Raw genomic sequence first — 26,991 nt, 5'->3', positions numbered from 1 at the left:
TTACAGGCGTGAGCCACTGCACCTGGCCCATATGAATTTTAAAAACAGGAATTGGTAAGATCACCAAGAAAAAAAGTAAGGAGCAGAAATGGTTAACCTGGGATTTACAGGCTCCTGTAGGGTCCATGAATGCACATTGTGTGCTTGTGTTTGTGTGTGTCTGCGTGTGAGTGTGTTTTCATCAGATTCTCAAAAGGACCTGGGACTTAGAAGAATCACAGCTGTAGGAAAAGAATGTTCCTTCAGGGAGAAGAGAACTTGGGGAAACTATTATTCACAGGTGCCAAAGGGAACAATCACTCCAGAAAGAGGATGTTTGCAATTTCAGATGTTCCTTCGATGTCCTGTGGCCTATAAGAATCGAGAAATGGCCATTGGATTGGCCAACTGGAGACCTTTAAGAAAGCCACCTCCGTCCGTGGGAGAGGGTGCAATTCAGATCCCAAACTGAGGTGAGGACGGGGCCAGGAGTGTGGGCCGCCCTCTCAACAAATCTGCTTATGAGAGGAAGTGATGGACCAGATGCTTAAGGGGTAGGGACTAGATTTTGCCTTACGGAGGACAAGTCAGTCCCTGAAGAGAAGCCGCGGAGAGGGACGCAGAAGCACAGCGGGACGCAAGGGTCTCCGGGAAAGTGGGCTTGCGAAGAGGTGCCGAGGCGTTCGCCGGAGGTGCAGGGAGGCCGCTGGGATTCCGCCAGGAGAAACGAGAGTGCGCGAAGAAGCTTCACACAAACGGCCTTGACCTCCCCTGCCCAGAGTTGAGGTCAGAGGTGCACTCGGGGTCTGATCCTCCCGGAGGTGTTTGAACCGCTGGCGTGCGGTGCGAGATGGGAGCGAAAGCGTAAGAGCCCGCGGGGCCGCGGCCAGGCCCCGGAACCTGGCTATACCGCGCGCAGGAGCAGCTCCACCTGGAAGCTGGGCCCACGGGACTGAGCCGTGCGCTGATTGGCCGGCGCAGCGTCGCGCGCGTCAGTTGCCCGCCGCCGCGTGGCCGAGGAGTAGCTTGGGCGTTTGTGTGGCCCCCACACCAGTTCCTCAGTGCCTCCGCCTGTGATGTGATTAGCCGAGACCTGTGCCTTTAAGGAGTGCCCCCTTCCTCGGCCCTTCCCCCTCCAATTACAGCACTAATTTCAGTAATGGAGCATTAATAGAGTAATGGGCGAGTGAGGCTGGCCTGAAGGAACTGTGGAGCTCAGCACAAATTGAGTAAATAAACCATGTATTAGATTTCTAAACAATACTTTTAGTCTAGTCTCCAGGGAAAGAGAGTCTTCAAGACTTACTTAAGTCATCCCTGCAAAGTGTATGTAAAAGAAGCCTCCTTTCAGAGCTTGGTTGTTTGTAGAAGCAGGAAATCTCCCTCTCTCATCCCAGGGATGGGAGAGGTAAGATAGCTGTTGTTCCCACATTTTCCCTTTCTTGTTATGTTCCAATTTTTTTTTCTTACTTTGACAGAGGTATGGGAGGCGAGAATCTCCAAGGATGCTTCCCGCCTGGGGACCCTGGCAGGGGTGGTGGAGGCGGACGTCTCCCCGGGAAAGGTAGCTTGCGCAGATATTGATGATGTATAGGAAGTGGGGGCAGGGGCCAGAAAGGGGAGAAACTTGGGGAGAAAGAGGGAAAATTATTAGCAGATGACCTTATTATGGAGAATGAGGCTGTTGCCTCTACTACTTGGCAATGTGTTATAGGGATGACTTTAAGAAGACTAAAGAATAATAACATGTTACAATAAGAAGGACTGCATCTGTGCTGCTTTAATGGATAATGGAAAGAAGGAAGGTCTGGGTGTCAGAAGATCAAAGATATGGTCTCAGATCTCTTACTTACTAGCTGTAGGACCTTGGACAAACAATCTTACCTTCCTGTGCCTCAGTTTCCTTATCTGTAAAAAGGGAAGAGTGGTATCTTTCTGCCTGCTCCCCAGGGTCATTAGGAGGGCTAGAGGAGAGTGTGTGTTAGTTGCTGGACAGGTGTGTCCTCTGTGCTTCCGATGTCCATGCAGCCCAGCTTCAGCCTCTGAGGGCAGGGAGGACGTGATTCTGGGCTATAAGGTTTGGGCAAAGGTAGGAAATCCCTGAAATATTAGTTTAGGGTTATGAAACGTTAACACATTCTTCACCTGCTCTGTGTTCATGATGGTGACACTCTGAAGCTGTGAAATAGGATTTGAATATTGTTGCTAAAATATGTCCTGACTTAGTTTGCTCCTGTTGCCTAAGCAAGCCCTGAATGTGGGCTGAGGGCTGTGACTTGAAGTACCTGAGAAGGGCTCCCCGTCTTCCACAAGGGCCCTGATGACTCCAGAAAGGCTGATTTACAGTGCGATACTTGCCGTGACTGTGAAGACTCTTTAGGTAAGGCATTGATAGCCAACAGCTGCTTCTGCTAAATCTTCTAAACGTTCTGGGTGTCCCACTTGCTAGAGAGCAGCCACTGAAGGAAAGTTCCTCATGAACCTGTGGTCTGCATGAAGTGGGGGAGGGAAGCAAAAGACAATAGGAAGGAAGCAAGTGAGTTCTGGTACGTTCTCCATCTTAGAGGTTAAGAGCTTGGGTTCTGGACACAAAGTTAGGTTTTAATCCTGCCCTGCCCTGCCACTACCTGGCTCTGTGACTACTATAGCTTGGATATTCGACCATTCAACTCTCACGTTGAGATTTGATCCCCAGTGTTGGAGGTGGGGCCTGATGGGAGATGTTTGGGTTATGGAGGTAGACCTCTTATAAATAGATGAGTGCTCTCTTTTGGGGGTGGGGGATGGTGAGTGAATTCTCAGTCCATTAGTTCCCTTGAGAGCTGGTTGTTAAAAGCAGCCTGGTACCTTCCCACTCTGTTTCTTGCTTCCTCTTTCACCATGTGATCTCTGCACACCCTGGCTCCCCTTCACCTTCTGTCATGAGTGGAAGCGGCCAGAAGCCCTCACCAGAAGCAGATGCTGGTGTCATGCTTCTCATACAGCCTGCAGAACCATGAGCCAAATAAATTTCTTTCCTTGTAAATCACCCAGCAACAGGTATTCCTTTGTAGCAATACTAAACGGACTAAGACAGTGACCCTGGGTGAATTTCATCTCACCCCTGGGCAGCAGTTTCCTACATGCTGGTGTGTGTGATGCCTGTCTTAAAGGGCTATGGTGAGGATTCAGTGACAAATACAGGACTTGACATATCACACAAGTTACTGTCATTTTATGCCTCTGTCTTTGAGCTTTTAATGGCAGTTATGTTTTTTCTTCCTTCTAACCCTAGTAGATATACAAATAAAGACAAGAGAAGAAAGAAGGAAGGAGTATCTATCTGACTGATGGGGGAAGAGTCTGGATTTCTAGCAAGTCTCATCACCTTTAGTGGCCTAAGAGCTGAGTTCCCACTTGGTGAGGCCCAGTGTTCTTACCTGGATTTTTTAAACTGATTCATATCCGGTGTACATATTTTCAGGGTATGTGTAATGATTTGATATATTCATATGTAATCAAATCAGGATAATTGAGGCATCCATCATCTTAAATATTTATCTTTACACTAGGAACATTGAATTATTCTCTACTAGTTATTTTGAAATGGACAATTAATGTTAACTATAGTCACTCTACTGATCTATCAAAAATATTAGCAAAGTATTCCTTTTATTTATCCTTTTTTAGAAATGGAGTCTTGCTATTTTGCCCAGGTTGGCCTCAAACTCCGGGGCTCAAGCAATTTTCCCACCTCAGCCTCCTGAGTAGCTGGGATTACAGGTGTGAGCCACCACACCTCTTACCTGGATTTGTGAGAGTAGTATTTGGTATAGAGACTGTGAATAAAATAGGATTCTCTCTCTCCGCGCACTCCGTGGCCTCTCTGTGTTTCTTTCCAAGATGTTCATTTGAACTGATATTCATCTTGTCAACACTGCTCAACTAGAGTGACAGATTCTTTCTGACGTGGGGCCCAGGTATGGATCAGGGAACCCAAAGTGACGTGCAAGCCCAAGATACACTGCACCCTGACGGCTGCTGGGTTGTGACCACTTCCAGGGCATCAGTGTAGGGATGGAGGAACTGGCCTTGTCTGAGAGGCCACACCAGGGAATTCAGCCTCAGGGACTTCAGGACATCTTAAACATACAAGGCACATGGAAGGGGGAAAAGGCTGGAAAAACAGGGTAAAGGTGAACATTAAAAAACAAACAAACAAACAAACAAAAATCAGGGGGAGAAGAGACTGGAGACTAAACTTTTACTGGCATCTTGACCTTGTTTCTAGTCTTGTCATTATGAACTGACCTCAGAAGAGTCACCTCACCTTTCTGAGTCTGTTTTCTCCCTGCACAGTTAATCATCTGAATCTTTTGCATCAAACAATCCATGCTTTGCATGCATGAAGGTTTGGCTTTTAGCACAAAGGAGAAGTGAATTTGAGTCTTGAGTCTGATAAAGACCTCACATGCCTCAGAGGTTCTGCCTCTGACCTGGTCCTGGGGACCCCTGATCCTTCCTGTGGTTCCTTGTCAGCTGCAAGCATAGACCCAAGTTACTAGAGGGTGGATATCACACCATTTCCCTCTTAGTGGCTGGCTTAGGTGGGCCTCCCAGCATGCTGGTGTCTCAGATTCTTAGGCATAAAAATAATCATGACCCTGTGAGAAGATACTTTGCTACATACATTTCTTTAGGAAGATAAAAATCCAAATCTGCATGTGATCTTCATCCTTTATAAAACAATACAACCTTAAAGTACTTGCTCTAATTGGGTTCCTACTGAGTAACAAACCCTAGAAAATAGCAAATGTATACAATAAATCACAATACATCTCATATAGCAGCTCCGAAGTTTTAGTATTTTGCCCAAATTCATCTTACTAGGATAGAAAGGTCTGATTCACCCAACCTGAAAACTGAAAAAGCGTTCTTCTGGAGATACCCTATATTCAAACTCTAAAGTATCTGTCCCTTGAGGAGAGAAGGAAAACACATTTCTAGTCATGCCCTCTGGCTGTCAGTCTGAAATCCTAATCACACCTGGCCTTAGAGAAACTTTGGTAGACATTTGATAACTGTTGACTTGAGTGGAATCTAAAACTCACTGACAAGGAAGACAAAGGCCTTCTAGGTAATGCTTATATTAATGGGCCAAATGAAGAAAGGACCACTCTTTGGGCCTGTGGCCCGTGGGGTGATTTGAGGTGGTTGCCCAGGCACTTTGAAACATTGTTTGAAAACCCTATGGCCTGGAGAGTGTCTGAGGCCTGCCCCAATACTAATATGCATCCAGTTCTATGAGAATGGAACTAAATGACCTTGGAAGAGCTGTGTATTCCAGGAGAATTGTGTTGTAGTGAGCCACCGAGCATGCCTCCAAAGCTGCCAGGCCAAGACCCCAGAGACACTTGTGGTTCCATTGCCAACTGGCTCAGGAAATCAGCTCAGACTCCTCCTTCAACTCTCTTTCTTGTTGGTCTCTTCTTCCAGCTGATGGCTCCGGTTTTATTCTGTGGCCCCACACCTGGTCCTGCCCAGCCCTTCAGGGAGGCCTCTTAGTTGGATAAGATGCTGGCTGTGTGGCCTCCATGCGGTTCTTGGACATTGACCCTCAGCTTTCTGTATAATCCTCAATATGCTTCCCAGTGCAATTCCACACACCTCCTCACCCTCATACCCCCAGCCTTCTATAGAGGGCTTGGGAAGTCTCTGCCATAGGACTGTGGACAGAACTTCAAAATTAAAAAAGAGATTGGGTTTGATACCTAAAAGCAGTCGGATTTTGTCATATTCTTAAGTGATGGCTAAAACTCAATCTTGGTTGACTCTACACAAAAAGAATATAGAGTGGAGATTAAAAATCTGTGCCATACACTCAGATGGCCAAGGCTCATTTCTTGGCTCAGCCACTTACTCTGTGGCCATGAGCAGGCTGTTTCTCCTCTCTGAGCTTCAGTTTTTCATCTCAAAATGGGAAATACTAATTCCTACCTTACTGAGCTCTCCTGAGTGTTTGTGAGAGGAAGCAAGCCTAGTACCTGCCCTGTAGAAGAAATTTCGTGAATGTTCCTTTTCTTCCCTTTGTTAGACCAACATCAAGAGATGGTCTCCATACTTAGTTTTTGAGGATCCATCGTTGAGGAAACAGTAATAACTTTCTTCATTCCCATTAAGCATACTGAGCATAGGAGGCCTGATGGATACAGGAGCCAGAAGTTTGAAATAATTGATTAGGTTTATTTTAACTTTGTAGAGGTTTTCAGATTTCAGTGACTTAACTGACTTAAGGTGTCAAGTGTTGGGCCTCCTCCCTTATGATAAAAACCCCAGAGTTTTGTCCATGGGACCATGTAATACCACAACAGATGTATTATCATGAGGCTGCACTTAGTACCCTGATTGGCACTGCCTTTAAAACAAAACAACTTCTTAATAGGAGAAATTTTAAGCATTGACAATAGTCGAGTAACAGTGTGATGAACTCCATGTAGCCATCACGGAGACAATCTGGTTTCATCCATATTCTTACCCACTTGCCCCCAACACCCAAATATTTTAAAGCAAATCTCAGACTTCATATTATTACATAAATATTTCCATATGTAGTTGTAAAATAGGACTGTTTTTCAAACATAACCACAGTACATTTTCACCTCTAAAATTATTACAGTAATTCCTTAATGTCTAGTGAATTCTTCTCCTTTTCCCTCTCTCTCACTTTCTACTTTGCATATATAGTTTGTTCAAGTTGGAAGCCAAGTAACGTTCATACATAGTATTATAATTGCTTGGTTTTTCACATGGGCTGCTTTTTTTCTTGTATTAAAAAAAGACTATTTTTTAGAAGAGTTTTAGGGTCACAGCAAAGTTGAGCAAGAAGTACAGAGAGTTTCCATATACTCCCCTGCCCCCACATATACACAGCCTCCCCATCTATCAACATCTCACACTAGAATGGAACATTTGTTGCAGTCCATGATCCTATATTGGGACATCATCATTATCCAAAGTCCATAGTTTACATTAGAGTTCACTTTTGGTGCTGTTCATTCTATGGGTTTGGGCAAGTATTTGCTTAACATGGATCTACCATTGTAGTATTACACAGAGTTGTTTCACTGTCCTAAAAATATGCTGTGCTGTGCCTAGTCATCCTTCTCTCCCCACACATAATCTCTGACAGCCACTGATCATTTTATTCTCTCCATAGTTTCACCTTTCCCAAATGTCATAGAGTTGGAATTATATAGTGTGTAGCCTTTTCAGATTGGTGTCTTTCACTTAGTAATGTGCACTTAAGGCTCCTCCATGTCTTTACATGGCTTGATAGCTCATTACTTTTTAGCAGTGAGTAATATTCCATTGTATGAGTGTACTAGAGTTTAATCCTTCACCTATTAAAGGACATCTTGGTTGTTTCCAAGTTTTGGTAATTATAAATAAAGCTTCTATAAACATCCATGTGCACGTTCTTGTGTGGACATATATTTTCAACTCATTTGGGTAAACACCAAGAAATGTGATTGCTGGACCGTATGGTAAAAGTATGTTTAGTTTTATAAGAACCCACCGAACTGTCTTCCAAAGTGCCTGTGCATTTCACATTTTCACCTGCAGTGAACGAGAGTCCCTGCTGTTCTGTGTCCTTATCAGCATTTGGTGTTTTCAGTATGAATTGCTTTGTAATTCATAGGTTTTTCATCTTACTCTTTTTACCTTTCAGTTTCTTTGTTGAAGCAAGCAATGATTTGTCCTTTAGCGTTTCCCAGGGACTAGGGTTTGCTTATTGTATCCCTATGGTGTCATTTAGCATGTTTTTATGTCTTTGGATTGCCTGAAAATCAGCATTTAGATCTAGAGCTTGATCAGATTAAAATGTGATATTTTGAGCAAGACCATTTCATAGATGGTGGTGTGCACCCTCATCAAGCGGCACTAAATGATTGTCTCTGTTTTTATGCTATTAGTAGCCATTGATCATTGATGCTTAGATATATTAATTTATTCAGATTATGAAATAGTGATATTATATCATCACTTCTTCATTCTTTAGCTGGAAACTGTATAAAGACAAATCTCCCCTCATCAACTATTTGGTTATCCTGAAGTATAGGGTCATACTGATAAGGTGAGATAAATGTTTTATTCTTTCTTTTTTACTTACCAGTGTTAAAAATAATGAATTAGTCTCCTAGAACATATTTGGCATGTTTCAGTCCATTGCAGCAGTTATCATTCCAATCGATGTTCAGATTGCCCCATCTTTGGCCAGTGGGAACCTCTTCAAGACAGCTCCTGAGTCCTTTTGACATGACCCTAGTAGACTCTGCTAACTTCCTTACTATCTGGTATATCAAGAAGCTCTAGGTTTATCCTGTATTTTTCCTGTCCTAGATCTTGAAGCAGTCTTTTTTCCAAGGTTACTTGTAGTGGGTGACTGCTGCTCTTTGCGTCATGTTCTTTAATGTTGATAAAAACGCAAGCTTGGACTATTAGCTAAGCATAGAATTGTATTCATGTTGTAGATGTTTTACACCTGAGGCAGCCTAGGGCATCTTGAAACTCTGAGGGGCATTCCCTGTCTTGGCCATATTCAGGGGCTTCTGTAAAGACTGTTGCTTATTGGCCGGGTGCAGTGGCTCACACCTGTAATCCCAGCACTTTGGGAGGCTGAGGTGGGTGGATCACACGGTCAGGAGATCGAGACCATCCTGGCTAACACGGTGAAATCCCATGTCTACTAAAAATACAAAAAATTAGCCGGGCGTGGTGGTGGGCACCTGCAGTCCCAGCTACTCGGGAGGCTGAGGCAGGAGAATGGCGTGAACCTGGGAGGCAGAGCTTGCAGTGAGCCAAGATCGCAGCACTGCACTCCAGCCTGGGCGACAGAACGACACCCTGTCTCAAAAAAAAGAAAAAAAAAGACTATTGCTTATTTTTTCTTGTGAACTAACAGTCAGCTCAGTCTCCTTTTATCATAATATTACAAGTATAATAACAATAACATTCATCAAATTGTAACTGTGTACTAGGTACTTTACATGCATTTTTTAATCCTCCCAACAACCCCACAAGGTAAGTATTATCATTAGTCCTCCCTCTTTACAGATGAAGAAACTAAGAGATTAAACAGCATACTCAGGATTACAGAGGGAGAGAATTGGTAGTGCTGGGGTTTAAGCTGAGTAGAAATAAGTATGGCAATCTACTCTCAGCAGCAAAACAGGCTTGGCCTGGAAGATGTGCCTATAGGGAAAGCTGTTTTTCTTTGTGGTTGAGGAGATTTCAAATGGAAGATGTGTATTTAAGACATGGTAGCAGTGGAGATAGAAAGACCATAATTCCAGAAGCTGATAAATTGTTGCAGCATCTTTCTAAATCCTCCATGGAAGGTTGGCCTAGCTAGTTCTTTGGTCCAGGAACCTTCCTGACCTTGACTCTGAGCTTGTTGCAGGCCTCTAAAGTGGGGGAAAGGAGAAAGTGGGCATGTGGGAAGAGATTACACCAGGTTTCCTCCAGCAGATGGGTCATGTTCGAATTTATTGATGGCTGCTGTCCCAGTGGAGTCCATTGCACTGTCAGAACTGCATTTGTTGAGCCTGGCAGAGAGACAAACCATGCCTATGTATACCCCTTAGTCTCTGAAGCCAGCACTTTTTTCTTTAATGGCCCTTTGATGTGTTACAAGATCCTAATTAGGGCATTTCAATAAATCAGTCCCTTGGGCATAGACACTTCAACACAGGCCTAATTTGCTAAGCACTGGTAGACATTAACCAGTTGTTGAAAATTTGCTGTGACATTCCTTAAAGACTCATGTGGGGATCCTAGTCCCACGTGAGGACCTGGGTGCCAGATTCTGGCCTTGAGTGTATGTACCCAAAGGTTGATCTCAGATATTCCATGACTAATAATACCGCTCACAGGCCTTTAGTGGATTAAGCTATTGTTTGCCTAACACTCCAGGGTAGACAGAGATATGTAAGTGTTAAGTGGCAGCCTCATGGCTCCAAGTTTCCTGTGGTTACTGCCCATCCTTCAGGATTAATTTGGTGCCTATCTTTTTAGAGAGTCAATCGTCCCATGCAATCCTTATTCATAACTTCCTGCTACAACTGGCAAGACACCAGGATACTCATTCGTTGTCTGCTAGGCCCGAAAGGGGGAAAAAAGGGTGTGGAGAATTGTAGAGGAAGGAAGGGAATTAGGGATGTCTTATCTTCAGAGAGTAAGGCTAGCCTTCCTCTGCATAGGATAAGAATGGCAAGATTTAGCCTCACTGGCATCCTGCATGTCCAGCCTGGGATGGCACAGTGCAAGAAGGATGTGACACATGTAAGGATGAGACATTCCCATCTGATATGAGTGGTGCACTAGCACCTGGGCAAGTGAAATTATAATACCAAGATTTCTTTTTTTTAGACCTTGTTCTAAAAGGCCCTGTGCCCATGACTTTAAATGCAATATTTTATTTAAACTAAAAGGCCCTGCTCTCATGACTTTAAATGCAACATTTTATTTAAACTTCCTGCAGTCCTACATGGAGTAGAAATTACTATTATTTACATTTTACAAGGGATGAAATTGAGGCCAGAGAGGTGAACCCCCCTCCAACCATGCAACTAGCAAGAGGCTTAGGTAGGCTAGTGCTGAACTCCGAATTATGCACATTGAAGGAGCCATTTCCAACCTGTCCCAGGGAGAGCAGCTGTGAGTGTGATGGCTGGACACTGGACCCTGCACAAGCCCTGAAGGACCAGTTATGAAACTCACTTATCAAAGTCTGGTGCAATAAAGTGGTTTAGGAATGAAGTTATTTCAGAGGGAAAAGCCTGGATCTGCTCTAATTTATATTTAAAAAGCAGATGATTTTCAAACTTTAATTCCTATGAACCAGACACTACCTGCATTTCATCTCACTGCTGATCCTGGTATACCTGTGGATCTCTTCATTGTGTCTCATGCATATGGTGCTTAGCTTCCATCTGTCTTGTTAGACATTGCTTTTGTTTCTGCCATCCTTTCTTACATACATCTCTGTTTGGTGTTGACATATGTGTCAGGCCCTGTGTTGGCCGAGAACAGTACTGAGAGCAACAGGCAGGTTTCTGCTATCAATGTGAGCCCAGGCTGGGGCCGGGTCCCAGCGTAGTGCTGTACTTACGAGCTAGGGCTGAGTCAGATTGTCCAGGTTCAATCGTAGCTCTGCCCGGTATCAACCTCTTTGAGTCTTGGTAATTCTGTCATCTTGGTGGTTCTGTAGAATGGGGAAAATAATATGACCTACTTAACTGGGAACAGCAAAGATTAAATGAGATAATTCATTTGAAAACTTGACCCAGTCTCAAGTGTAGAGTAAGCTCAAACAGATATCAACTGTTAGTGTTTTCTGACTTTCTGGGCTTACCCTCTTTTCATGACAGCCAGGGGTTCCTGGTTTACTGGCCCTGCCTCTTGAATCTGTGTTTGATTGATGATCCTCTAACAACATGGTCTTGGTGTTAAACTTGCTCAGGTTACAGTACAGGACTTTGCAGGATCTCACATTCCCCAGCTAGTCCACAACTTGGGTCAGCTGACCTGGGTACTCCTGCATCCAGACCCTGGTTGCCCGTGGGCTCATTTCCTGCCCGTCTTTGTCAGGCACCACAGTTATCTCCACCTCAAATAATATATTTGCGGTTTTCCACAGGATTGGTGACATATTTTTACATTGGCTGGAATCTTCTTGCCATTTCTTTGATTTCCTCTTTTGAAATAGAAAGATCATTTTATAACTTGACAGAACTCGATGAAATACCTATTTCACATACTCTGTCTCAGGCTCTAATGTTATTTGGCACTGTGTGAAAAATACAATGTGGGAACATGGGATGACCCATGTTCCTCTGTAGAATATTGCTCTCGCTTCTGTGTCCCCACAAGCTGTGCTTACTCTTGCCTCTATGCCTTTGTTGGCTGCTTTCCTAGCCTGGGCTGCCTTCCTGTGTCAGCTGCTTTCTTTCTTCAATGCGCATCTCAAAGTTTTATTCTGGCTGTGGAGCTGTGGCACCTTCTACCCATGCTTGATTTCTTTCCTCCCTGTATAAGTGGAGTACTCATTGCAACCCATAACCTGACACTTTTCATGCGCTTGCTTATGTTCAGATTATTCAGCAAACCTCCTAATATTTTCCAAGCCTTGCGTTAAGTATTTTTCACATATATTGCCTCTTTTAATCCTTACAATAACCCTGACAGTAGATATTATTAATTTACCCATAATGTATATGTGACAATTGAGGTTAGATTCAATAGCTTAAATAACTTATCCATTAAGAAAATGAAGTCCAGGTGTGGTGGCTCACGCTTATAATCCCAGTGCTTTGGGAGGCCAAGGCAGGAGGATCGCTTAAGACCAGGTGTTTAAGACCAGCCTGGACAACATAGCGAGTCCCCATCTCTGCAAAAATAAAAATAGAAAACAATTAGTTAAGCATGGTGGTGTGAATGTAGTTTCAGCTACTTGGGAGGCTGAGGTGAAAGGATCACTTGAGCCTAGGAGTTAGCTGCAGTTAGCTGTGATCATGCCACCACATTCTAATCTGGGTGACAGAGACCCCCATCTCTAAAAAGAAAAAAAAAAAAGATAAGCCACCAACTGGGAGAAAATATTTGCAAATATTATTTCTAATGTGTATCCTGAAAATATAAACAACCTTTACAACTCAGCAGTAAGAAGACAGATAGTTCAACTTCAAATGGGCCAGATTTGAATAGGCATTTTTCTCAAGAAGATGTGTGCATGGCTAGTCAGAGCATGAAAATACGTTCAATATCATTAGCCATTAGGAAAATGCAAATCAAAACCACAATAAGATACTATTACACCCACTAGAATAGCTATAATTGAAAAGAGAGGCTAGGCACAGTGGCTCATGCCTGTAATCCCAGCACTTTGGAGGCCAGGCAGGTGGATCACCTGAGGTCAGGAGTTCGAGAACAGCCTGGCCAACATGGTGAAGCCCCGGGAGTCTCTACTAAAAATACAAAAATTAGCTGGACCTGGTGGTGGGCATCTGTAATCCCAGCTACTCAGGAGGCTGAGGCAGGAGAATTGCTCGAACCTGGGAGGTGGAGGTTGCTGTGAGCTGAGATTGCACCATTGCACTCCAGCCTGGGCAACAAGAGTGAAACTCTGTCTCAAAAAAAAAAAAAAAAAAAAAAAGAAAAAGAAAAGAGAGATAATAACCGATTATAAAGATGTGGAAACTAGAACCTTCATGCATTGCTGGTGTGAATGTAAAATGGTAGAATCATTTCGAAAAAGAGTTTGGCGGTTTCTTAAAAAGTTAGATATTTAGCTTACAACTCAACAAATCTACTCCTAGGGATTTACCCGAGATAAATAACATATCCACACAATAATTTACATGTGAATGTTCATAGAAGCATTATTCATAATAGGCCCAAACTGAAACAATCTAAATACATATCAGCTGGTGAAGGGATAAACAAAATGTGGCATATTCATAAAATGGCATACAATTCAGCAATCTAAAGGAATGAATGTATGCTAATACATGCTACAACAGGGATGACACTCAAAAATGTTATGCTAAGTGAAAGAAGCCAGACACAAATGACTACATGTTGTATGCCTCCATTTATATGACTTTCTAGAAAAGATAAATCTATGGAAACAAAAAGCATTCAGTGGGTGTCCAGAGCTAGAGTGAGAAAGAGGATTGCCTACAAGTGGTCACGAGGGAACTTTCGTGGGGTAATGGAAATGTTCTAAAACCAGATCGAGGTGGTGTTTGCACAACTCTATAACTTTACTATGATAACTTTACTAAACTGTATACTTCCAATTGGTAGATTTTATGGTATATAAATTATGCTATTTTGTTAAAAAAGAAATAACTTGCAATGACATTTTGAAAATAAATTGTCCAAGATCTCACAAGTAGCAGAGTAGGGATTCGAACAGAACCTTCCTTCAGTGCTCTTCTTGGCTCTTCATTGCTCTTCTTGCCAGCCTCTGCCCTTTGCTGCGTGTGTATGGCTTGTCTCCCAACAGAAGGAAAGCTCTTTAAGAACAAGGAGCATGCCTTTACATCTTCAGGACTTTCTCAAGTGTCCTCAACAAATATGTGGAACCGAGTTGATAGCACATCATAATATAATGGGATTATTCTGTACCAGAAGGAACAGCATAGGGCTGCTGTTTCTCCAAATGCTGCCTGGAGTGTTGAGACAGAAGGGGTAGATAGTCCATCAAAGGCATGCCGCCTGAAGAACAATGTAGTGACAGGGCTGGCTGACAGCAAGAGACAAAGAGCTGTGCTGTTGAACACTGCCCAGAGCAACCTGTCTCTTCCTGCTCAGCCCAGCAGACTGTAAATGGACCACAAAAGGCTGCTGGAAAGAGGACAAGAGCTTAAGAATTTGCTGAATGTGTTACCCTTGATAGCAAGAGTAAACCCGAATGACCTTCCTGGGACACACAGTAGAGCTCATTAGAATATAGGCCAGACCTGAATCCAGGCAGGGAGGTGAAAATAAGTATTTGAAGACATTGGAGTAGGCTCACACATATTTGACCAACTCAAATTTTTCCAACTTTGTTGGAAACCAGTATTAAAATCAGTTGTTCCTAACTTAAGGTGTTATAAGGAAAATTTGTCTACAACTTGAAAACAGGCAAATAGAACTGCTTGCTGGGCAAGCAGTTCAGTGACTTGCTGGGCATTGTCTGGCATAACCTATAAGGAGTGCACTTTTGATTGGCTCTCCACTGATTAGGCTTATTTTATAGCCATAGGGGTAGAAGTTAGCTTATAGAAAATTTGATAATAATGCCAATGATTCTTGTCCACAGCAAAGCAAGTGATTTAGAAAAGCAGCAGATTTAGAAAAGATAGTCCTAAACATTACATCTTATTGCCCTTTCAGATGTTAACCAGTTTTGCATCTATTATTAACTTTAATTCAACATTCCTGACTGCCTTTAGATACCTCTGTTCTTCAGGTTCTCCTTTGAACCAGTGTGAACAACTTATGGGTTCTCCCATTAATTAGTGAGTCAAATAAAATCTTTTATATTGGCACAGGAGTCATAGTTTTAACTTTTTGACTATTACATTTTAAGAGTGTGCATTGTAACAGTTCAGGTTCATTGCTATGGAGACCACAATTTCTAAACCAAATGTGGTAGTCTAGCATCTTATCAGACAATTAAAGGAATCCCTACCTTCCTACAATCTTGAAAGTCTCCTGTTGCTTCTCTATCAGTCTGACAGGTGCTACTTTCTTTACCAAGAATCTTCCTCTAACCGTTAGACTGAGCTTGATGTCTTTGTTCTATGAACTGTCTTCACTTGCTTTTCTCGCAGCACTTAGCATAGGCACAGCCACCTGAAAAATGGTAAAACTCCAGTGAAGTCAGAACAGTTACTGAGGAAGCAGTGGGCAGGGCAGGCTCTGCGACCAGTTTAGACCGTGGTTAAGTGCCAGGGGTTGGAGAAGTGTCCAATATTACACAAGTAGCAGAGTAGGGATTTGGATTGAACCTTCCTTCGGTGCTCTTCTTAGATCTAGGAGGTCAAGGCTGCAGTGAGCCATGATCATGCCACTCCATTCCAGCCCGGGCAACAGAGTGAGACCATCTCAAAAAGAAAAAGAAAAGATTAATAGTAGAAATGTGGTTGAATAGCCAAGGTTCAAGGAACAGGTGGGCAGTCTTGGATTGGGTACCAGGTGGGAGCCCACCTACTGCTTTTTTGGGCAGATCATTTTCTTCTTCAGTCAAGCCACCCAATCAAAGTTTCATTGCCCACAGCTGGTCCAAGGAGCCCAGAAACCAATGGTGATAACTTTTAATGTCAAGATTAATAGCAAAAGGTTGGGTGTATTGGCTCACACCTGTAATCCCAGCACTTCAGGAGGCTCAGGTGGGAGGATTGCCTGAGCCCAGGAGTTTAAGACCAGTCTGAACAACATGGCAAAAACCTTTCTCCACAGAAAAGTTAAAAAATTAGACAGGTGTGGTGGTGCAGGTTTGTAGTCCTGGGTACTCTGGAGGCTGAGGCAGCGGGAGGATTGATTGAGCCCAGGAGGTCAAGGCTGCAGCGAGCCATGATTGAGCCACTGCACTCCAGCCTGGGCGACAGAGTGAGACCATCTCAAAAAGAAAAAGAAAGGTATTAATAGTGGAAATGTGGTTGAATAGCCAAGGGTACTTGTCCTAGACAAACAGAGAGGACTCGTTAAACTAGTTCAAAACAATTACAAGTATTTAAATAAGCACATTCTAATTCTTACATAGGAACTAGCTCTACAGCACCTTTCTCTTTTCTTGCAATCAAAACTGAGTCTCAGAGAGATTATCTTTTATGTGTTTTAAAAAATAAGTTTAAAATTGCCTTTTTCTATTTTTCATATAAGATTTAGGTGAACTTTAGCAACGGCTGCAGCCCTCTTGTGAAATATTGACACTTCAGTTGGAATTAGTTGGCCAAAATATTTCTTCAAAGTTTAGTAAGGATGGATGATTTCTACCTTTGTGGATAGCCATGCCTATCTGCAAATTATAAAATTTATAACAGACTATATTATTAGTTAAAAGAAATGAAAAAGCCTGTGCGTGCATACTACACATGCATAACAGAAGAACTAACACAATGACAAGGACATTAAATTCACAATACCTAGTCATGATTTTAAAACTCTCATAAAACATGAAAATATTTAGAGATTGCTTGAACCCGAGAGGCAGAGGTTGCGGTGAGCTGAGATTGTACCACTGCACTCCAGCCTGGGTGACAGAGCAAGACTCCTTCTCCAAAAAAAAAAATTTTTAGAGATCATTAAAAAATAATTTATATTTTGTTTACAAGAGACAAACTTAAAGTGATACAGAAAGTTTGAAAATAAGTTTTAGGAGATAGACATGAATATACATGCTGATACAGGTAAAGAGAGAACAATGTTGGCAGTATTAATATCAGACAAAGGAAAATTCAAGGAGAAAACTTCAGGGAGCAAATGTGTTTCGTATAACATTTTTAAGAAAATGATTTGCAACAAAAGAGTGCCTCTTACACATCGGATAGGGGCAAATGCTATCATCACAGTGTAATTGCCAATTGTGCTATAGTCAGTCAACATATTTTTAAAGTCATTTTTATGAAATTCTAAATACTGAGTAAACATCAAATCGTCTGAGAAGAAACTATTAGAGGTAGAAGGGAAAACTAAGATTTTGATTATAACAAGATTTTCACACACTCAGCTCAATCACAGACAGAGCAAATAGACAAAATAAATAAGGATATAGAGGACTGGGATAATATGATTAATGATATTTGCTTAATAGATCCATGTGGAAAATTACAGATTACAAATAGAGAAAATATTCTGTTCAATTTCAATGGGATTTAACAGAAATTAATCATTTATTGACACACTAAAGAAAGCTCAAGGCTTTCCAAAAAGTAGAAATTATATGGGCTATGTTTTCCATCTATGATGCAATAAAACTAGAAGTAAAAACAATGTTAAAAATTTAGAACAAAAAATGTCTGAGAACTTAAAAATTTTTAAATGAGTTTTTAAAAATGGGTGAATAGGGCGCAGGCGCTGCAGCTTGGCCAGAACGGAGGGGGCTCAGGAGAGGAGTGGACGCCGCTGGCCAGGATGGTGCTGGAGAGCGTGGCCCGCATCGTGAAGGTGCAGCTCCCCGCATATCTGAAGCGGCTCCCAGTTCCTGAAAGCATTACCGGGTTCGCTAGGCTCACAGTTTCAGAATGGCTTCGGTTATTGCCTTTCCTTGGTGTACTCGCACTTCTTGGCTACCTTGCAGTTCGTCCATTCCTCCAGAAGAAAAAACAACAGAAGGATAGCTTGATTAATCTTAAAATACAAAAGGAAAATCCGAAAGTAGTGAATGAAATAAACATTGAGGATTTGTGTCTTGCTAAAGCAGCTTATTGCAGGTGTTGGCGTTCTAAAACGTTTCCTGCCTGCGATGGTTCACATAATAAACACAATGAATTGACAGGAGATAATGTGGGTCCACTAATACTGAAGAAGAAAGAAGTATAATAATAATATTATAACAATATTTTCTCATTCTTTGTGTATAGAAAATTTTAAAATGGTGGTCTTAATTATTACTGCTGGTTGAACAATTATCTCTTCCAATTTATTTTCTTGCTGCACTGCACTACTGTTTGTATTTGATCCTTTGTATATTCAGTCACTTAATTAGAAATTAAATTGTCAAGCCTCTTATTCTGACTTCAAAGAATTAATGTATCTTCCAACAATAAAATCACTTCTGATTTTAATTTAGGAAAACCTAAATTGTGGCTATGGATCCAAAGCTGTTTGTTTCTTTGAATATCAATATTTTCAACAGGATCTTGTATTTAAAATTCCCACCTACATTGTTAAATATATTTTTTTAATATCTCTTTTGGTTTTGATAATCTGAAGTGTGTTTTTCTTCTTTTGGCCTCCCAAACTTCATTTGTTTAGATGAATTAAGAAAAATATTGCCATCAAGAATTACTTGTGTTTTCACAGAGATAGACTCTACTTTATAGAGATTGTTGTGTATTTAATATGAATATCCTAACTTTAGAAAAGAAGTAAACTGGATATAAAAAGTTCCATTGAGGAACAGTTATTTACAGCATAAAAGATTTGTTTACTTTCCAAAAAAAAAAAATGGGTGAATAAAAAAATAAAAATCACAGTTAAAAAATGACAGTAAGAATATTACTTCTCAAACAAAATATATTACCAAAGTTTTTGGGTAGATTGTGTTCATCTTTCCAATTATTTGCCATCCTCCCTGTGACAGCAGTATGCCCTTCTCTTTGAATGTGTGACATTGGTTTGACCCACTAGAATGTGAATGGGGTGGGGGCAATGTTTGCCTTGTTCAAGCAGAAGCTCCAAGAGCCTCTGCATGTTTCAACCACAGGAACAGCATGTCCCAGAGAGGAGGCTGTTTGTTCAGCCTGGATCTCAGAATAAAGACGTTAAGCAGAACTGCAGTCAACATGCAAAGAACATGAAATGTAAAAGATAAATAAACCTGGGCTGTTGTAAGCCAGTGAGGTTTTGATATTATTTGTTCCTTCAGCATTACCTAGCAAAAATGAGCTAATACAGCTATACGCAGTAAAGAAAACTATAGTCTCAAGTATGTTTATTATTAAAGAAAGGAAACAACAAAATAATCTAAGCTTTTAACTCCATTCAGAAAGAGAAATATAAGGGAATCAGGAGGAAATAGCATGAAATTGAAATTAAAATTAATTACAAGAGTGAAGAAATGATAGTAAATCCAAAATCCATTCTTTGAAAAGAGCCAGTTACGTTGGCGAGCTCCTCACAAGTCTAATCAAAACAAAAAAAGAAAGAAAAAAATACACAAAAATTCCAACGTAAAATATCAATGAGAAGTAGATTTAGGCAAAAATACAAAAGATATTATGAAAAATTTTGTGAAAATACCATTTTTTTTGTTGATAAACTCAAAAATCATGATTAAATCAAAGATTTAAAGAATAAAAATGAAAATGATCAAGTCTTATAAAAGAAGTTGAGAATCCGAATAGAGAAAACAGAAAGCATAGAAAAGGTAGAAAATTTTGTTAAAGATCTATTGTTAAAGGTACTGGATCCAGAGAAAGTTAGAGACAAGTTATTTCAAATCATCAAAAACACATAATTCCTGTGTTATTAAAAGCAAAAAGGAAGGGAAATGGAAATCTTTTCCATTTCTTTTAGAAAACTCGATAACCCTGATACCAAAACTTGACATATTAGAACCCAAAAGAGAGCCAGGTATAGATGAAATATAAAATTGTAATAGTCTGTGATGGCTGAAACTGAGGGTCAACTTGATTGGATTGAAGGATGCAAAGTATTGACTCTGGGTTTGTCTGTGAGGGTGTTGCCAAAGGAGATTAATGTTTGAGTGAGTGGGCTGGGAAAGGCAGATCCACCCTTAATCTGGTGGGCACAATATAATCAGCTGCTAGCAAATGTAAAGCAGGCAGAAAAACATGAAAAGATGAGACTGGCTTAGCCTCCCAGCCTACATCTTTCTCCCATGCTGTATGCCTCCTGCCCTCGAACACTGGACTCCAAGTTCTTCAGTTTTGAGATTTGGGTTGGCTCTCTTTGCTTCTCAAACTTGCAGACAACCTGTTGTTTGAACTTGTGATCATGTAAGTTAATACTTAATAAACTCCCATATATATATATATATATATGAAATTCTAAATATTGAGCAAACATCAAATCATCTGAGGAGAAACTATTAGAGGTAGAAGGGAAAACTAAGATTTTGATTATAACAAGACTTTCATATATATATAGTTATATATAGATATATAGATAGATCATATACATATGAAGTCTTGTTATAATCATATATATATTTCATATATATATGAATATCATATATATATGATCAATACTTTGCATCCTTCAATCCAATCAAGTTGACATTCAGTATTAACCATCACAGACTATCACTTATCATTTTATATTCCATCTATAGTTGGCTCTCTTTTGGGTTCTAATATGTCAAGTTTTGGTATCAGGGTTATAGAGTTTTCTAAAAGAAATGGCAAAGATTTCCATTTCCCTTCCTTTTTGCTTTTACTAACACGGGAATTATGTGTTCTTTGATGATTTGAGATAGATATATACGTATCTCTTATTCTGTCCCTCTAGGGAACCCTGACTAATACATAATCACACATGAATTACTAGTAAATCAAAACTAGAGCTTTATTTAAAAAAATACTATGACGAAGTAAGTTTATTCTAGAAATACAAGAATGATACAATTTCAGGAAATGAATTAATGTAATCAATCATATTACTAGAACAAAGAAAATTACTAGTACTAGTATTTAAAACATTTGATGAAATTCAACATCCATTCCTTTTTTTTTTTTTTTTTTTTTTTGAGAGGGAGCCTCACTCTGTCGCCCAGGCTGGAGTGCAGTGGCCGGATCTCAGCTCACTGCAAGCTCCGCCTCCCAGGTTTACGCCATTCTCCTGCCTCAGCCTCCCGAGTAGCTGGGACTACAGGTGCACACCACCTCGGCCGGCTAATTTTTTGTATTTTTTAGTAGAGACGGGGTTTCACTGTGTTAGCCAGGATGGTCTCGATCTCCTAACCTCGTGATCCGCCCATCTCGGCCTCCCAAAGTGCTGGGATTACAGGCTTGAGCCACCGCGCCCAGCCCATTCTTGATTAAAAAAAAAAATTCTTAGAAATAAAGATTTTTAACCTAATTAAGAATACTGGCCGGGTGTGGTGGCTCATGCACTGTAATCCCAGCACTTTGGGAGGCCGAGGTGGGCAGATCACCTGAGGTCAGGAGTTCGAGGCCAGCCTGGGCAACATGGTAAAACCCTGTCGCTACTAAAAATACAAAAATTATCTGGGCATGGTGGTGTGCGCCTGTAGTCCCAGCTACTCAGGAGGCTGAGGCAGGAGAATCACTTGAACCCAGAGTTGGGGGTTGCAGTGAGCCAAGACCATGCCATTGCACTCCAGCCTGGGTGACAGAGCGAGACTCCTCAAAAAAAAAAAAAAAAAAAAAGTCCTGAAATTAATAGTATAAAAGTAAAAATATTTCTCTTCAAGTTAAAAACAAGGCAAAGGAAGATACTTACTATAACAATTATTATTAAGTATTGCTTTTAAAGTTTAAAGAATGGCAATAAGGTAAGAAAACAAAATCAGAGGTATAAATGTTGATACAGAGGAAAAAATAAAAAAGACTTTACAGAAGACAATCTATCTGGAAAGACTAATAAATTCATACATAAAGAATATTGAGTAAAGTGGCTTATTAAAAACATGTACAGAAAAATAGCTTTTTAATACTAGAGCAATAACCAGTGAGAAAATAAATACAAATAAAGGAAAAAATCCTATTGAAATGGTAATTAAACTATAAAATATCTAGGAATAAATTCAATAGGAAATGTTCAGGACATATATAAGGAATCTATAACATGCTTTATTAAATTCTAGACACATGATATCCATGTATAAGGAATGTTTATAATGATCTATTTTGTCACCAAGTTAATCTATAAATGTTACGCAATCTCAATAAAACCTCAATGGGATTTTTTTTTTTTTTTTTGAGATTGGCAGTCTCACTATGTTGCCCAGGCTGGTCTCGAACTCTTGGGCTCAAGTGAACCTCCTGCCCTGGCCTCCCAAAGTGCTGAGATTACAGGCATGAGCAACCAATACCTGGCCCTCAATGGAGATTTATAAGAAAATGTGAACATATGATTCACATGTGTTCCTGAAATAATAAACATAGGAGAGTAAATGAGAATTTTTAGCACAATGTATAATGAGGAGAGAATTGCCTATCCTGATATCAAAACAATTTTTAAAACAGCATGGTACTGGTGTAGAGAGACAAACCCGATGAAAAAATAGAAAGTTTAGAAAGAGATTCAAGTTTAGATAAGGACAAGGCATTTCACATCAGTGACAATGGTAGTTTGATTTGACTGGGAAAGGGCACGTAATTCAACAAATACTTTTGAGACAAATTGCTTACTATATGGAAAAATGAAACACTCTATTTTGCACTCTAAAGAGAGCAAAATAAGGCCTACATGATTTAAAAACAAAAAGCAAAATAGAAAAAAATGTATACACACACACATACACACACACACACACATACACACACATAGAGTCTTGGTATATATAAAATGTCACTAATCCTGATGCAAGCAGAGAGAAAACATGAAGGAAAACATTAGTTTGATTTTTAAAATATTCTATGTAGCAGAGAACACAATAAGTAAAACTGAAGGGCACAGGATAAACTAAAAAAAGTAAAACTCATCTAAATGTTATTTGCTTGGATAAAGAAGTCTTATAAGTGTTGGAGATCATCCATCCAGTAACTATTGAGCACTTATTTTTGCCAGGCACAGTTATAGGTGCCCCAGAGACCTAAATGAACAAACAGACATACATCCTTCCATCATGGGGCTTACCTCATCAGGCAACTTATTTAAACAAATTTAAATAAAAATGAAAAACAAGAAAAAGACCGTCATTAGCAAAGGAATGTGAATGAAAATGTTTTAGTTTTTCCCTATTTTAATCAGTAGAGATTTTAAAAAGTTGATTATACTCCACATCATCAAGGATATGGGAAACATGTTTTCATATGTTTCTGGGAGAAATATAAATTGGAAGAACTTTCTGGAAGGCTGTTTGGCAATCTTAAGAAGGTTGACCAGCAATTCCCCTTCTAAGAATTTATACCAAGTAAATAAAAAGATAATTGCAACAACAATTTAACTACAAGAATATTTATTGTTTATAAGACCAAAATGTTGGAAACAGTCTAAATTTGATATACACACACAATGAGTAACACATAAAAATTGTATCATGGAAGAGTAATGATACAGAAATATTGTTAAATGAAAATATATAGTATATACTGGATTGATTCCATTTTAAATAGAAAATATACTGCTTAAAACTAGAAAGATAGACAATAAAATGTCCATGAAGATTCTGTCTTAATGTGCAATTTTGGATGCTTTTAATTTTCTTTTTTGTATTTTATATGGTACAGGTTTTGTAATTTTAAAATAGTGTTGTTTCTTTAAAGTTAATGTACAGATTAAAGATATCTATGTGCCTTAGAGATTTTATATTTTATTGGGTCTGATATAATTATTGCAGATGCAGTTCCTTCAAAACTGCGTTAATTCTCTCAGGTTAGAGCAAAGGCTGCCAGAAAGAAGGGATCGGCAGGGCCAGGTGAAGGGAATGAGGTGAATTGTGCAAGACAGAGTCAGATACTGCCTTTACTTACAATTATGATAATTTGTTCATCATCTTTATTTATTTATTTATTTATTTATTTATTTATTTATTTATTTATTTATTTAGAGATGGAGTCTTGCTCTGTCCTGCAGGCTGTAGTGCAGTGGCGCAATCTTTACTCACTGCAAGCTCCGCTTCCCGGGTTCACACCATTCTCGTGCCTCAGCCTCCCGAGTAGCTGGGACTACAGGCACCTGCCACCATGCCACGCCCAGCTAATTTTTTGTATTTTTAGTAGAGACGGGATTTCACCGTGTTAGCAAGGATGGTCTCGATCTCCTGACCTCATGATCCACCTGCCTCAGCCTCCCAAAGTGCTGGGATTACAGATGCGAGCCACTGCCCCCGGCCTCATTTTGATTTTTAAAATATTGCATTAATATTTTTTCTTGAATACTGAGTTTTTTGGCATCCCTTGCACTTTGCACCTGAGATGTGTACCTCACTTACCTCACCCTAGCCTCAGCCCTGCTTACCAGCAGCCCTCTGCACCCTCCATGCTCCCCAAACAGCATCTCTTCATGTCCTACATCTGCCTCCTGTCCAGCAGCTGCAGTGCCCTCCTGGCAACACAGAACCAAGCCTAGATGCTCTGGGTAGAGGAGGGATGGCAGCAATCCCAGCCATTCATGGAACATTTCCTTTGGCCTGGGTTCTGTGCAAAATACTTTATCAACATTATCTTATTCAGTCCTCACAATAGCTGGATATGTTGGGTAGCAGAGACTGATGTGCATCTCCTTATATCATTGTTTCCTTTCCATAGTAGTCTTTCCCAATTGCATCTGGGTATGTGGACATCCAAAATAAAGACTTCATGTCTCTTGCAGCCACATGTGGTCATGTGATTAAGCTCCAGTGAAAGAAGATAAAGAAGAGTTTTGGTGCAGTTTGCAGACATGTCTATAAAGGGGAAGACCATTCCCTTCTTCCCCGTTTTCCTAATTCCTCTGTGTGGAATGTGAGTGTGAAGACTGGAGCTGGAGTTCCATCTGCAAACAGAAGATGAGAGCCACAAACTGAAGATGGTGAAGCAAATAGGTGAAAGAAGACAGAGTCCTTCCTGATATGGGGTTGCCATACCCCACCTGGACTGCTATGTTTACATGAGCTAGAAAAACTTCTATTTTGTTAAAACTACTGTTGTCTTAAATTACCTGCCATTTGCAAACAACCTAGTCCTAATTCATTCACATATTACAATTACGTCCATTTTGTAGATGAGAAAACTAGGATTCAGAGAAGTTAAGCACCCTTCACAAGATTACACAACTATTAAGTGGCAGATCAGAATCTGAAACCAGGATGTCTGACTCCAATGTCCCACCTCTTAATCCTGTGCTGTTAAACTTCTGTGCCCCAGGAAAATTTCCAAATCTGAGTAAAGGGCTTGCGGGCCTAGAGTTTGGATACTCATCCCTCTATTTTTCTCCAGCCAAATTCCTAAACCCTTTGGTAGCTTCAGGGATTGGATCACATGCCATTTTCAGAGCCTGTTGAAAGACTAGGAATCCCTTGGAAATGTCTTAGTTACTACCCATATGTATTTTTCTCAGGCCAGTGTGTGGTCCCAGCACTGTTGGTTTGCATCAGGACTTGAGGATCATTCATCATTGTTACCCAGGACAAAAGTTACTCTGCTCTTCTTACAATGAGTGGTGGGAGTGGCATGCTGGGGAGGTCTGCATCTTTGCTGACAGTTCAATCAGAAATCCCACTGCTTTAAAAGTCTCATGGAAAACCCAGTTTCAGCCTTGCAACACTGGGTAGCCCTGTGGCATTTTGACATTGGGTGTCTCTGCATTGTTGAAGTAACTCAGCACATCGCCATGCATTTATCCTCTTAGGTCAATGCTAGGGGAAGTTCCTCACTTCTGCTTCTACAGTAACTGATGTCTGGTGCATCAGCTGAATACATTTCAGGCTTATAAGCAGTTCCCCTGGATCTACAGGCAAAAAAGCTTTTCACCATCCCCACCTCCCCCATGAGTGACCAATGTCTCAGCATTAATGCATCTGATGGCACTGAGCCTTAGTGGCCTGAGGGAGGACAGTCGCCAAGCAGAGATTGAAATCACATTTTTATTTACATTATTACTTTTCCACAGCTTGGTTTCTTGCAGGGTTTTGATCTATTAGGCCACACTATTTAGTCTGGACTGAATCCTTGAATTACTTTACTTGGTCTTCCAAGACTCTCAAAGAACTTGATAAACTTGTTCTAATTAATCAACATATTCATCCATAGTGTCCATATACCAGATCTAAAAATGAAACACTGCTTAATGCACATAGCATGAAAGACAATCTGGACATTTTCAAGTGTAGACTTTGCTTGTGACTCTTTTGTGATGAATAATCATTATTATTTTAGGAAGACACTGGTTTATCCAACTCTTGTTAGAATTGGGTAAGTGTGAATCTCCACAATAGAATGGAAATGTGAGATCCAAGCTTATAAAATAAACTCATATTATCATTTATACATGTCTGGTCATTATGTTAATAAAATCAGTTTGTCTTGGAAGAAACACATGGTTGGATTTTATAATAGATGTGAAAATGGGATTATAGATCATTGCTCTTTTTATTCTGAACATTAGGTTGTATTTATTGCCAAACTCTTTTGACAGCTCCTAAGGAGTAAATTTTAAGTGCATTTTTGTTGTTCTCTAAGAACAAGCTGCCACTTCAGTTTCACCACATCTCTCTTCCACACACTGATGAAAAATATGGAGACAGCAGGAACTGAAGTAGAACCAGAGGGATTTGTTAGGACAGACATTTGCATTCATTCATTCTGATTCTCACTACGGTCAGACAGTGAGTAGAATTCACTGAATTTTTCTTTTGATAAATAAAATGGACAATTTTCTCAGCCTTGGTTTTAGAAGAGCAACTTTAAATGTACTACTGATTAGTAAACTCTAAACTACTTTCTGTGTATTTAAAAAAATTTTCAACTTTTATTTTAGATTGAGGGGTAGATGTGCAGGTTTGTTATAAGGTATATTGTGTGATGCTGAGTTTGAGGGTAGGATTGAACCCATCACTAAGGTAGTGAGCATAGTACCCAAAAAGTAGCTTTTCAACCTTTTCCTCCCTCCCTCCCCCTTCTTGTAGTCCCC

General features: G+C 40.4%; 1 protein-coding gene and 1 long non-coding RNA gene across 2 annotated transcripts; both read left to right on the top strand.

Annotated features, from left to right (window-relative positions):
* Positions 1–26,991, top strand: LOC103882903. Its single transcript, XR_644875.4, has 5 exons — positions 1–1,208; positions 2,225–2,359; positions 3,254–3,378; positions 8,018–8,092; positions 24,694–26,991. It is a non-coding gene; the product is annotated as an uncharacterized LOC103882903 (long non-coding RNA).
* On the top strand, positions 17,581–18,665 carry LOC101013299 (CDGSH iron-sulfur domain-containing protein 2). Its single transcript, XM_031665355.1, has one exon. It carries the CDS (start codon positions 17,644–17,646, stop codon positions 18,049–18,051), a length of 408 nt encoding a protein of 135 aa, XP_031521215.1. The 5' UTR covers positions 17,581–17,643; the 3' UTR covers positions 18,052–18,665.

The sequence above is a fragment of the Papio anubis genome, chromosome 4 (genome assembly GCF_008728515.1).
Source record: "Papio anubis isolate 15944 chromosome 4, Panubis1.0, whole genome shotgun sequence".
NCBI lineage: Eukaryota > Metazoa > Chordata > Mammalia > Primates > Cercopithecidae > Papio > Papio anubis.
Note: the sequence above shows the minus strand (reverse complement) of the source record. Positions and strands in the feature narration are given on the sequence as shown.

What these genes read in the sequence shown, in the direction of transcription:
- LOC101013299 (XM_031665355.1), top strand. Translation starts at nt 17,644, where the DNA reads ATGGTGCTGGAGAGCGTGGCCCGCATCGTGAAGGTGCAGCTCCCCGCA.